The sequence below is a fragment of the Artemia franciscana genome, chromosome 1 (genome assembly GCF_032884065.1).
Source record: "Artemia franciscana chromosome 1, ASM3288406v1, whole genome shotgun sequence".
NCBI classification, from domain to species: Eukaryota; Metazoa; Arthropoda; class Branchiopoda; order Anostraca; family Artemiidae; genus Artemia; species Artemia franciscana.
The window spans coordinates 3,720,515-3,732,816 of NC_088863.1; the positions used below are offsets into that span (position 1 = coordinate 3,720,515).

Sequence of the window (12,302 nt, forward strand, 5' to 3'; positions counted from 1 at the left end):
ATTATGTTCATAATCTTAAGTGTTTCATTACCTATCTGAAACAACTTGATTTGTCCTGTTTTCAGATCTTTTTTTAAAGCGTAAAGACATGCAGAGTTTGTTCTTAGAAGGATATTCTAATCTAAATCTTTTCTATTTTATTCTACTCTGATTTTCTACTCAAATCTCATTCTTAACTAGTTTAATCTACTCCAATTCTTTGAATATTATTTACTCTAATCTAATTCTTATCTTCTTTAATCTGCTCCAATTCTTAGAAAGATATTCTGCTCTAATCTACTTCTTATTTACTTCAAGCTACGCTAGTTCTTAGATATTCTACTCTAATCCTGTAATTGGTGACATTACTATTCACAAATTAGGTAGGCTAGTTTATCATTTTACTTTATTATTCTTAGCGACGTTCTATCGACCTATGTTTTCAAACACTCAAAAATGGAAATTGTTTTAGACCTTGTCAACTTAATTTAATATGATTTTACTATAATAAAGTTGCTAAGTTAATTCTTAATATAAAATTACTCTTTGAATTTTTATAAATGTCGGTATTAGGGTAATTAATTTAGTAATGAAATATTCGTAATTAGTTTATTCACGTTGCTAACCTGCATTCATCTTGCTCATATTACTAGTTTCATGTTGGTCACTCATCGGATCATACTCATTGCGCATATTCTTGCGTTTCAAGTGGCTTTCACACAACTTATGTCATTTTTTGCGCTAAGTGGTTGGCCTACGTTACGTTAAAAAAAAACCTACCACACGTGTCTTTTCACACTTGGCTAACGTAAAAATCTACGAAAACATTGTAATCATCATCAAAAATCTTCATAAGCAAATTATTTTAAAATGTGAAATGGGGAGTCTAGCTGTGATTTAGTGGGAAGGGCTTTCTAGGAAAATTCTATTAATTTGTTTTCAAAATTTATAAAATATTTATAAAAATATAGAAATAATATTTATAAAAATAGAGAAAAGGAGAATAGAGAAATGGAGAAATAATAATTGTCAATCCAATCAAATTCTCCATAATGTAATCAAATTCCCCAGAATAAACATAATTCTTATGTTATTATTATAATTCTTATGTCTCCACAAATGTAATCAAATTCTCCATAATATAACGTATACTTACGTTACGTCCTAAGTTGTGCTAAACTGAAAGGTTCTATGGTGTAGTGGCATAGAACCATCAGACTCGCATTATCTGCATCAATTTCAAGCAAAGGGGAAACTAAGTATATTCTTGGAGGACTTGTATTACAGTAGCACTATTTGAGCGATGCGTTTTTGTTTACGCTTTTTCTTTCGCTACGTGTATCAATAAAATCGAATTGTAATAAATTAATTTATTGGTCAGCATCAACAAAAAAAAATGTAGCAAAATCATAAAAAAAGGATAGAGTTTTTTAAATAATACAAAAAGACACCTACATATAAAATATGAAATTTATTACGATGGGTTCCAATTCCAATTTTGTCCCATCTGAAAATCTTTCTTGGGAATTGTCTTGAGAATTAAAGGAGAGATCTTAAATAGAACTTTATGACAAACCCCCTACCACTCCCACCCACTCCCTGGATACAGCCCCCCCCCACAAAATACATGACGTACGTGCCTGTTTTATTCTGTACCTTGAACATCAATAAGAACTTTGTGACTAGTACTATAATTCTTATGCGTCGTAAACCAGCCTTTGCAATCTTTCAGTACAATCGTATGTGGATGAAAAACCACCATGTTGTAAAACTTACAAGTAACACTTTACTAGTTTATTATTTGTATATATTTGTTTTTGTTTCAGCTCGTACTTTACTAAGTTTCTTTGAACTAGTAAAATTTTGGAAGCATTCTGTGCACTGTTGGGCAGTATTTTCTTGCTATCTGATCAAATATCTGTCCTTTGCCTCCTATAATAGGAATATCCGACGTCAAGGAACTGCTAAAGTGGATAGCATAAGCAGCATTCATTGTTGCTACTTTGAAGGAGTCTAATTTTATAGGTTTTCCAAATATGCTCCTCCACTGTCCCCAAAACACTGGCAAAAAAGTTTCTTCATTGAGAAACGTAATATTGCAAATCTTAGCAGCTTCGGCAAAATTGTTTTTCTTTCTTTTGAAATGGCAAATATCTTCCACAACCCTTCTAATTAAATCTTTACCAATCTCAGTATAGGTTACAGGACTAGATTTTGTTTCATTCAGACGGCGATATATTTCCTCTATTATTTGGTGTCCTTTTCGATATTTCATTATCCCGTTGGCAAAGTTTTTTAATAAGAAAGATGATAGTTGTGTTGTCGGTTTCATCAAAACTGTATCTAAATCAACATAAAATCCTCCAAATTTCTTGAGCAGAGCAATTCTTGCTAAATCTGCTTCATGTTCTATCTTGCGTTTGGATTTACTTTTAACTTCATTATAAATACGTTCTAAGTTACCATTTGTAAAAAATTTATCTGCATCTAAATGAATTAGCTTTAAATTCGAAAACTCATTAATCCATTCATTTTTTTTTTGAATTGTGTCTGATTTGATCCCTGTCATATAGACTGCGACTGAATATGGATGTTGGGCTCTGACAGCAGCTTCTACGCAGCAGGACTGTCTAGGATCTAAGTATTCTGCGTTGCTGCTCTCAATGAAAAAAGTTGTATTGAAATCATGATGGTCGCTGAATTCTTCAAACGTGTAAATCTGCACGTTGTCTTGGTATTCAAGCCACTTTCCTTCAGTTACATCTTTCCATTGTGTTCGCAATATTGTCAGTGATGTAAAAAAGACTAATCCCAACAAAAGAGGAAAGTTGAATTGAGTTATCATCTCTACCTAAAATCAGATATAAATTTATTAGCGGGGTTTAAATTAACAATTAAAAATAATTACACTTAAAAAAGATAAGATTGGAACTGATGCGGTTCTTGAGTGAAACATAGTAGCTGATGTCCAAACAACGAGTATTGCGTTCGAGTTATCGAGATTGAGCATCCTGTGCTGAGCGTGGGGGAGGGGGAAAGTGGATGGGGATATGTACAACAGCATAAGTGGTGAATATGGCTAAAGTGGAGTATTGGCTCCTATAACATTTTAAGTTCGTTTGCCACAGCTGAGAATCAAACAGTTCGTTTTAACTGACTATAAGTTAGGAGGGACTTGGTTCCATAGTAACTAAAACTTAAGAGACGGAATTTTGATATCACTAGATACATCAAAAAAATTGGCTTTTTATGCTGATTCTAAATATATAAAATCCTTTAAGTTTAGTGTTACCCATCAAAAGATAACCAGCCTGAGAAAATTTGCCTGATTTCCGAAAAAGAGGGAAACACCTTCAAAAAGTCAAGGAACAGACTTGCATCATCAAATTCAGCGTATCAGAGAACCCTACTTAAAGGGGTTTCAAGCTCCTATCTGGAAAAATGTTGAATTTGGATTTTTTGGCAGAAGAAAGATCACAAATGTGATTTGTTTTTTGCTTTCCTCAGGGATGATCGTATCGACCCAATGGTCCTAGAAAAATAGAAAAAGATTCTTTCGAGCTCAAATTAAAAGTTCAATCGCCGTTTAAGTAACCAAAAAGAGCGGAGGGCTAACATACCCCTCCTACGCCCCTTTCCCCCAAAGTTCTCTGACCAAAATTTTGAGCCATTTTGTTCAGCATAGTTGAAAGATCCAATAATTATGCCTTTTGGGTTAAAATGCCCTCTACAGCTTTTAGAGAAAGGGCTAAAAGTTATGAAAATTGCCTGTTGTTTACGTATAGTATCTGTTATTGGGAAGTATGCAGATATTTTTTGGCGGAGGGGGAATTTTCTGTTGGTGAACTTTCCAGGGGAAATTTTACACTTGAGGAATTTGCCTGCTTTTTTAAATGAAAGTTTTTATATTTTTTATTTAGATTTTCTTACTTTTTATTCGCCGACTCAGTTTTACATGCGGAGATGTTCCGAGAAAAATTTTCAGTGGGGTCAGAATTGTCTGGAGGACTTTTCCTTGGAGGGGAATTTTATGTGCGAGACACTCCGTGAGGGAACTCTACGACTGAGTAACTTTACCTTGGAGGAAGGGGGTATTTCCAGAAAAAAAATACACGGAGGGTAGGATTTCCTGCATAATTTGAAAAAAAAAACAGAAATTAGTCTTTCTTCTTCAATTGAAAGCATGCATTTCGAATCTATAGACATTTCAAATCAATTCTCCTTAGAAAATTTTTCGGACGGAACCGTCAGAAATTTCAGGGGGTTATTTTATGTGGGCGGAGCTTTTCATGAGGAATTTTCTATGGGGTAGGGTATTTTCAAAGAGGGGGGCCGGATATCACATTATTTGAACAAGATCAGAAATTCAAAAAAAAATTCTATCCACCTGAAAGTAAGGAGCTACACTAAAACTTAAAATGAACAGAAATTTTTCCTTAAGGGGGGAGGGGCTGCCTGCTCCTCAATGCCTCCATCTTTACAATAAAGTTTAAGCTTTTGTCTTAATTTTGTATGAACAACTTCTGAAACACAAGAGCGGTTTGATTAGAATACTGGCATGTTAACCTTTAAATGACCTGACACATAACTTTTAAAATGAAATATTTTGCAAAGAATTTTGGTTTATAAAAGAGTAGTGATACATTCCTGACCTATGGATTCATAGAAAAGCTGTGCCGTTTTCTAGCGGCTGTCATATGACGGTTGTTAATAATGACCATGTATTGTATATTAAGAATTAATATATTTATTATTTCTATTCAAATTTATGTTGCACTGATTATTGTAATTTGTTATATTATATACGAAAAATAAAAAAAAGATCACTATCTATTGTGTATTCAGAATTTACAAATTTATTGTTCTTGTTCAAAATTATGCTGGATACTGGCCTGTTATAGCGCCGACCACCCAAGAAGTGAAATCATGTTAACCCCAATGAAATATACCTTTGTATGCTAAGAATATAATACTTTAGAAACAAATTTGGGATATATAATTGCAAATTAGGGTTGGGGTGGGAGTAAAGTATAGCAGGTCTTCATGCAAAAAGTATTAGGTACAATCTCCATATTATGAAGTAAGAATCGTTTTCTAACTTCATTCTGTCCAAATACTTTACCCCCAACCCATAATGTGCAAATATATAACCCAAATTATATATTTCTTATCTATTCTGTCACTTTTCTTTGTCTTATATCACGCTAAGCTGAAAGAAACTAAACAAAGAAACCGGTTTTACAGTGTGTCAGTGGATGAACAACTTGAATGATTAAACCTATAACGGACAAGTACCTTATATTGCATTTTGCTATATTTTACACCAACATACACGACAAAATCAATTAATGCTCGCTGTTTTCACTCGTCCAAGTCACGTTTCCACTCATCATTTTCACAAAATAATCATCGCTACAGGGAAAAACCGTCCTTCTACTGTTTATCAACGTTATGATGACCGTCGTGCAACTGGCAGTGTCGCCATTTGACGTTACTGTGATACTCAACGTTCTGTAGGAAACTCACTTCAATGGTTTGCATTGACGACGTTTTGGTGACGCCACCCAACGCTACATTGCAGCCCCTAGATAACAGCACCGCTCTTTATAGCAACCATAGCATTAAAAACGGCCCCAAGTGCGCTATCAAACAGTTTATGGTAACGAACTGTAAGGAGCGACTCGTCCCAATATTACTTAAACACAAGGGCCATTGATTTTGAAAGAGAAGCATTTTTAAGAACTTTAAGACTTTAACGTAAAGAGTGAGGGTGATGAACGCGTCAAAAATTGGTTTATATGCTTTTTGTTGCCTTTTTACGAGTGAACAAAATTTCGGGGAGCGGGAGTCAAATCTAGTATTGTATAGTATAGAAAGTATAGTATACGTATACGTATACTATAGTATATAGTATAGTATAGTATATATAGTATAGTATATGTATAGTATACAAATCTAGTATAGTATAGAAAGAGAAGCATTTTTAAGAACTTTAAGTTTTGAACGTGAAGAGTGAGGGTGATGAACGCGTCAAAAATTTGTTTATATGCTTTTTGTTGCCTTTTTACGAGTGAACAAAATTTCTGGGAGTGGGAGTCAAATTTAGTATCTTGGACATGGCTTTGTGGAGGGATGCTCAGTTAAAATAGAAGCGCCTCTAAAAATGCAATAAATAAAATATCTTTAAATTGTCATTATAGTGTTTAGTTTAGTAGAAGACCCATATTTAACCGGTACCACGAGGACTATTTCGGAGGTGGGGAATCATACTAAAAAAACGTCCGTATGAATTACTGTTATATTTGTAACATAATACCCTTTACTTTCATTTATCCCCTCCCCTCTTTTGGAGAGGACAGAATGATTTTCAGGTAACATTTTTTTTGTCAAGTAAGTCCATTTTTTGTGCAATTTTGGATTTTGTTTTGTAATTTAAGGAATGTCATTCAACAATTAAAGAAATGTAAGTTTTCAGTAAATCTCTTTTAGCTGAAAATATACTTAGTTACATACCTATAACTTATTAATGTGACTATCGCGAGGTAAGAAAACTGTAAAATATCAGACTGTTTTAGTCTTTTGATTCTTTGAAATACTGATTTTCGTATTCTAAAATAACGGCCTGTTTGTGTAAAAATGTTGATAGTCAGCTTTATTATGAAGACACGTTGTAAACCAGTTTGTAGAGGCTTTAAAAATTTGCTTTCGGTTGGTCCTGATGAACGAAGAAGAAAATAACGGAGCATACCTGGGGTGCCTCTCCTTCGAATTTCGATTCTTTGGTCTTGGCCATGCCCTTGGAATTTCATTTTTTAGCTTGGGATCTTGAGAAAATATAAATGTAGTCACACTTCCCTCAAAAGTGTTTTATGAATATTATTAAATAAAAACAAAAACAAATTTTCTCAGGCTCTTAACTTTTGATAGGTAAGACACGTTGAAACTTACATATTTAAAATCAGCATTAAAATGCGATTCTTTCGATTTAACCATTGGTATCAAAATTCCTATGTTGCTTATGTTGAATTTAGCCAAGACTGGCTATGCAAAGTGATGGGTCCAGAATTTGGAGGGGGGATGTGTCTGGAATTTTTATTTTACAGATTCGTAGGTTAAAACTGTCGGAAGATTTTTTTTTTTCAACAAATTTGTTTAAGAGTAAGCCAAAACTGCAGAAAATATAACCTCAGTAAAGCCAGTTGGATCTGTCATTGGGCTACAGGCGCTGGATTTTTGCTATTAAGTATCCTGTTTTTGCTGTGAAAAGGGACCTGTCAATTTCACTAGTATATACACAAGGACAGGGAGATTGGAGAAGAAAAGTAAATAAGATGTTAAAGTAGGTTAGTTTCCAGCCTCCCTGCCTCATCTTGGTGGCCGCCACCCAAAATGTTATATTAAATAAGTAGCTTTGATAACATAATTAATTTACTATTATTATTATTACTATTATTATACTATTATTATTATACTGCCATTATTGTTACTGTAGATACGGAGAGGAATGCTCATACAGTAGTGGATAGCCACCCAAAATATTATATTAAATAAGTAGCTTTGACAACATAATTTATTTACTATTATTATTACTATTATTATACTATTATTATTATTATTATACTATCATTTTTATTATTGTAGATACGAAGAGGAATGTTCATATGGTAGTGGATAGCCACCCATGTTCATATGGTAGCCACCCAAAATGTTATATTAAATAAGTAGCTTTGACAGCATAATTAATTTACTATTGTTACTATTACTGTTATTATACTGTTATTGTTATTATACTATCATTATTATTATTGCAGATACTGAGAGGAATGTTCATATGGTAGTGGACTGTTCTCATCATACGATGAAAGATCATTGCTATTGGCCCATTGTCAGTGATATGAACAATGTTTTGTCCCACAAGAATATTGCACTACGATTTATGCAAGATGAAACACTACTGAAGATGTGGTTCTCCTTCTTGGCCATGTTCCAAGGTAAGTTTCATTTGCTAGTTCAATACTTTTGATTCATTGTTGTCCATGCCTGTAATATAATAGTTTCAATTTGGGTCTTGGCATGTCTCAATTTAATGTTGCAAACACTGCTGAGGTATTCCAAAAATTTGAACTTTTCTTGTTTATGCAAGCTCGTTTATTATTATTTTTCTAAGAGAAAGAGCTTATGAATAATAGTGCCTTGTGTCTATTAGCTTCTTGCAGATTAAGTAATTTTAATGTTAATAAATAAGTATTGTTATTTTAAGAATGAGACGCTGAAATACACTTGTAAAGCTAGTCCTTAGGGCGCTGTTTTCCAGGGCATTGAGACCTAAATGGATTTGTTATTTAGTAGGGATAGGAGGAGGGAAAACATGCAGAAAGCTTTGTAGAGGTGATAAGTTTGAAAAAAGCTTTTTTGCGAAATTGTTTTAATGTTTTTTCCAAATATAAACAGCCGTTGAGCTACTTCAATATTTAAATTTTTTCCAAGTGGGAAAGAGCTTTTTCCCCCTAAAATTAATAAATAGAATAAATAATAAATTTTAGGTTTAAAGACAAGAACTAAATGAAAATTATATATTGTCTATAGTTTCCTGGTATTTTTATACGAAATCTGTGTCAAACAATTTATGTATTTTTAAAACAAAATACCGAAAATGAAGAAAAATTACCTTTAAAATACGTGGTGTCAAACGAATAATTAATGATAAATTTTCACATAGTGACTGCTTGCTGACCTCAAGTGACTGTGTATTGCAAAGACTTGTAAGCAGTAGTTTTTTTCTTAGGCTTCTATGATTCAACAAAAGTAATTGTGATCTTGAAAGCTCAATTTCCCAGCCATATCCGTGAATAGCGAAAATGGGTTACCAGTTCCAGGTTTGAAGATTTTGATGATTTTCTGTTACAAGAAACACATTTTACGTGAAACCCGGAAAGACTCAAAAATGCTTTTTCGACTTTTTTTCTCAACTACCAATTTTTTTGACGAAGAAGGTTTGTTAGGTAACTTGTCGAACATTGGAAAAAAAATTAATTTGATATACAAGTAAGTATTCATACCAGCGGAGAAAGGCTTAGATAGATAGACAGAGTTATTGACACCTAACCTCCTTACCATAAATTTCCACCCGCAATTACCTCAATTCCTTACTACCCCCCCCCCCCCAAAAAAAAATGATACAAAGACTTTTCCATCTCTCCACGCAACTGTAAGGACCATCCCTCAATCTACAACGCTTTAAGTAAAAACTCTCTTAATATCAAGGGGATCAAATCAGATCCGGTGGAAATCAATTTGAATAGGCTCAGCTAAATTTCCATGCATAGGTGACCTATTTCGGGCTGATAATACCGTTATTAAAGAAACGTTTGAATTACCGTTGCCAATTAAAAAAAATAACAAATTAAAAGCAAACGGATGTGACGGACAATAAGTCTTGCTTTTTTTAAGGGTAAGAACTGTAAATACAAATTTTACCAAGATGTAGCTCAATACCTCTCGAATTCGCACAGACCCTGGCAGGTCCTCTGAGATTATTTCAAACCCTGTCAGTAGATCCTCATAATCGAATTCATGTCAGTGTAACTTTGTTGCTCGTATTAATGTAATATAAATTCAATGCCCAGTATTGTTTACTGACCAAAAAACATACATGTTGTACATTATATACAAAAATAATGTACAAAAAAGTTCAAGGTTCAAGGTTCTTTTATTATAACCAATATATACAAAATATTAGGTAACTCAAGGCTGAGAGTATAGCTCGAATGCAATTGAGCTACCTTTAAGAAACACTAAATATGCACAAAAATTAAAAATAAATACTTCTCTTAACCAATCTTGGCAGAAATAAATAAAAAACAAATCCCGTGCCGTACGATACCACTTCCATCCTCCGCGCACCATCCTGAGACACAATTAAATTTACAACTTAAAACCAAGCGAGTCATAAGACATCTGGAGGCCTCATGGGCGAACCCCGGAAACCAACCCAATACTTAAAAAAATAATAAACATCCTTAAAAGAAAAAAAAACATTTTTTCATATTATTTAGATTTATAACTTTCAATCAGCACTCTTTTCAACTTCCGTCTTATAGCATCTATGCTTACATTCAAATCAATCTCATTTTTCAATCTTTCCCAATGTAGAGGAATCAAATACCTCAGGCAAAAACGCGACCTCTCTGTAACTACCTTAGGAGTCCGCAGATTATATTTACTACAGGTTTCAACTTGTGAAGATGAAGGAGAAGAAATAAGACCCATCGATGCAAAATATCTGGGGAGCTTTTCTCGTTCAAGCTTAATCTTAAACATAACACTTAAAAATTGGATACTTTGCCGAACAGGAAGAATATTAATAAGTGAAAAAAGGGTCTCTGTTGTGGATTTTAAGGGGAAGTTTGATGGCGATGGCAGAAAAGGTTTAAGGATACGAACTTCTTTATTTTGGATAATCTGTAAAGGGGTAACATTACTTTTGAAAGTGTTCAAAAAAATAATAGATGCATAATCAAAATGGGATTGCACAAGGGAAATGTAAAGGGATTAAGAGCGCAATATGGAAGAAGGTTTTTCAGTCTGCACATTATACCAACTCCACGGGCAGACTTTGCTCTAACCTGATTAATTTGCTCTTTCCATGACAAATTCTCATCAAACACAACTCCCAAATATCTTATCGATACAACCCTTTCAATAACAGACTCAGGTTCATTCGCAGAAAGGGAAACTGATTCTATATCTGGAAACTTGTGACCCGTTCTGCTGTAAACAATAAACTTCGTCTTCTTTCTGTTCAGAAGTAGTCTATTATCAGAGAGCCAAGTAGACAATCTGTCGTATGTGGATGTTAAATTGACCACTAGCTCTTCACGAGATTTACCAGAAACGGTTACTGCAGTGTCGTCAGCAAACTGAGTGTCTATAGAAGAAACTCCAGTAGCTGAACACAAATCATTAATGTAAACTAGGAAAAGCAGAGGTCCTAATATGGATCCCTGGGAAACACCAACCTTATCTGACTGCTGTAAAGAATCAGATCTAGCATCATTATATACAAGTATCTGCTGCCTCCCATGAAGATACGATTCAAGTAACCTAAGGCAATTACCACGAATACCAGCATTCGAAAGCTTATACTAAAGAATTTGATGAGAAATGGAATCAAAAGCTTTCTGTATGTCTAAAAATATAGTTGCAGGCGTTTCGCCACGGTCAAGACAATCACTAATATGTTGGACAATAATAGCCATAGGATGATCAGTGCAGTGCTCTTTTCTAAATCCAAACTGAAGTTTAGAAATGTAATCAAATTTCTCAAAAAAAGAATAAATTCTGTTATAAAGTGCTCGCTCTACAACCTTCGAAAAAGCAGAGAGTATCGATATAGGACGATAATTAGCAGGAAGCCTCGGGTCATCACCTTTATGTAGGGCCACAATTCTTGCTGATTTAAATGTTGAAGGATAGACACCAGTTACAAATATAAGATTAATAATGTGGCATAACACCGGTGATATAACTGAGAATATTTCTTTGACCAAATTAGTCGAAGATCCATCAAGGGCTTCAGATGAACCATGCTTCATTTTAGATATGATGTGTTTTAGTTCAATATCAGTGACCGGAGAAAGAAACATGCTTTTATCAGAGGGAGGGGGCATGTGATCTTTAAATAAATCATTATTATTATTATTTGGAGAAACATGAGATGCATTAGCTGTTTTCTCACCGATGCTTACAAAATGAGCATTGAGCAAGTTCACTATTTCCTGCTCATCGGAAGAAAATGTACCATCACCACGTAACATTTCATTCGGAAATGAAGATTTCTGAGACCTTCCCAACAGAGAGCTAATAAGTCTCCAAGTGTGTTTTTGATCCCCACGAGCTTCTACAAATGATTTTTCAAAATATCTAGCTTTTGCTTTCCGAATTAACTATGTCAGGGCATTTTTATACTTTTTAAACTCTTCTTTATTTTTAGTAGATGGGAATGACATAGATATTTTAAATAGCTTATTTTTTATTGAAATAGAGTGTAGAAGCCCGCGTGAGATCCATGGTTTTTTAGGGACCATGGATAGTAATATGTGAAATATAGAAAACATGCAAATACAGTTATAAACAAATATATAAAAATATAAATGTAATAATAATATATGAAAAAAAAATGTTTTATGTTTAAACTAGCAACAGAACTTGTTGGACGACAGGCTAAAAAATGAAATCCTGCTGTGTATACCTCCACGGAAACCAACCGATTGTATAATGGGAAATACTCGCTTAGTAGGATTGCTTCAGGTGCTCGTTGTACG

The 12,302-nt window shown here is 33.8% G+C and overlaps 2 protein-coding genes across 4 annotated transcripts in view; one reads left to right on the plus strand and one right to left on the minus strand.

The window, feature by feature from the left end:
- The window catches only part of LOC136024637 (E3 ubiquitin-protein ligase Ubr3-like), a 259,618-nt gene that overhangs the window by 88,834 nt on the left and 158,482 nt on the right, over positions 1-12,302 (plus strand). The window contains exon 8 of the mRNA XM_065700068.1: positions 7,791-7,970. Coding sequence (XP_065556140.1) covers positions 7,791-7,970 — 180 coding nt within the window. The remainder of the gene's footprint in view (positions 1-7,790; positions 7,971-12,302) is intronic.
- Positions 1,335-6,814, minus strand: LOC136024647 (lactosylceramide 4-alpha-galactosyltransferase-like). Of its 3 annotated transcripts, none has more exons than XM_065700090.1 (2): positions 6,493-6,576; positions 1,335-2,830 (listed from the first exon to the last, which is right to left on the minus strand). In XM_065700090.1, the coding sequence occupies exon 2, from the start codon at positions 2,822-2,824 to the stop codon at positions 1,832-1,834; it is 993 nt and encodes a 330-aa protein (XP_065556162.1). In that variant the 5' UTR covers positions 2,825-2,830; positions 6,493-6,576; the 3' UTR covers positions 1,335-1,831. The 3 variants fall into 3 exon arrangements, with proteins under 3 accessions (XP_065556162.1, XP_065556150.1, XP_065556156.1); XM_065700078.1 differs by lacking the exon at positions 6,493-6,576 and adding an exon at positions 6,728-6,814 and having other exon boundaries at positions 1,698-2,830; XM_065700084.1 differs by lacking the exon at positions 6,493-6,576 and adding an exon at positions 5,275-5,394 and having other exon boundaries at positions 1,698-2,830.

Coding starts and splice junctions, on each gene's coding strand:
- LOC136024647 (XM_065700078.1), bottom strand. CDS start 6,772: ATGGCCAAGACCAAAGAATCGAAATTCGAAGGAGAGGCACCCCAG. Junction 2,831..6,727: donor TCGAAGGAGAGGCACCCCAG/GTATGCTCCGTT, acceptor ATCTGATTTTAG/GTAGAGATGATAACTCAATT.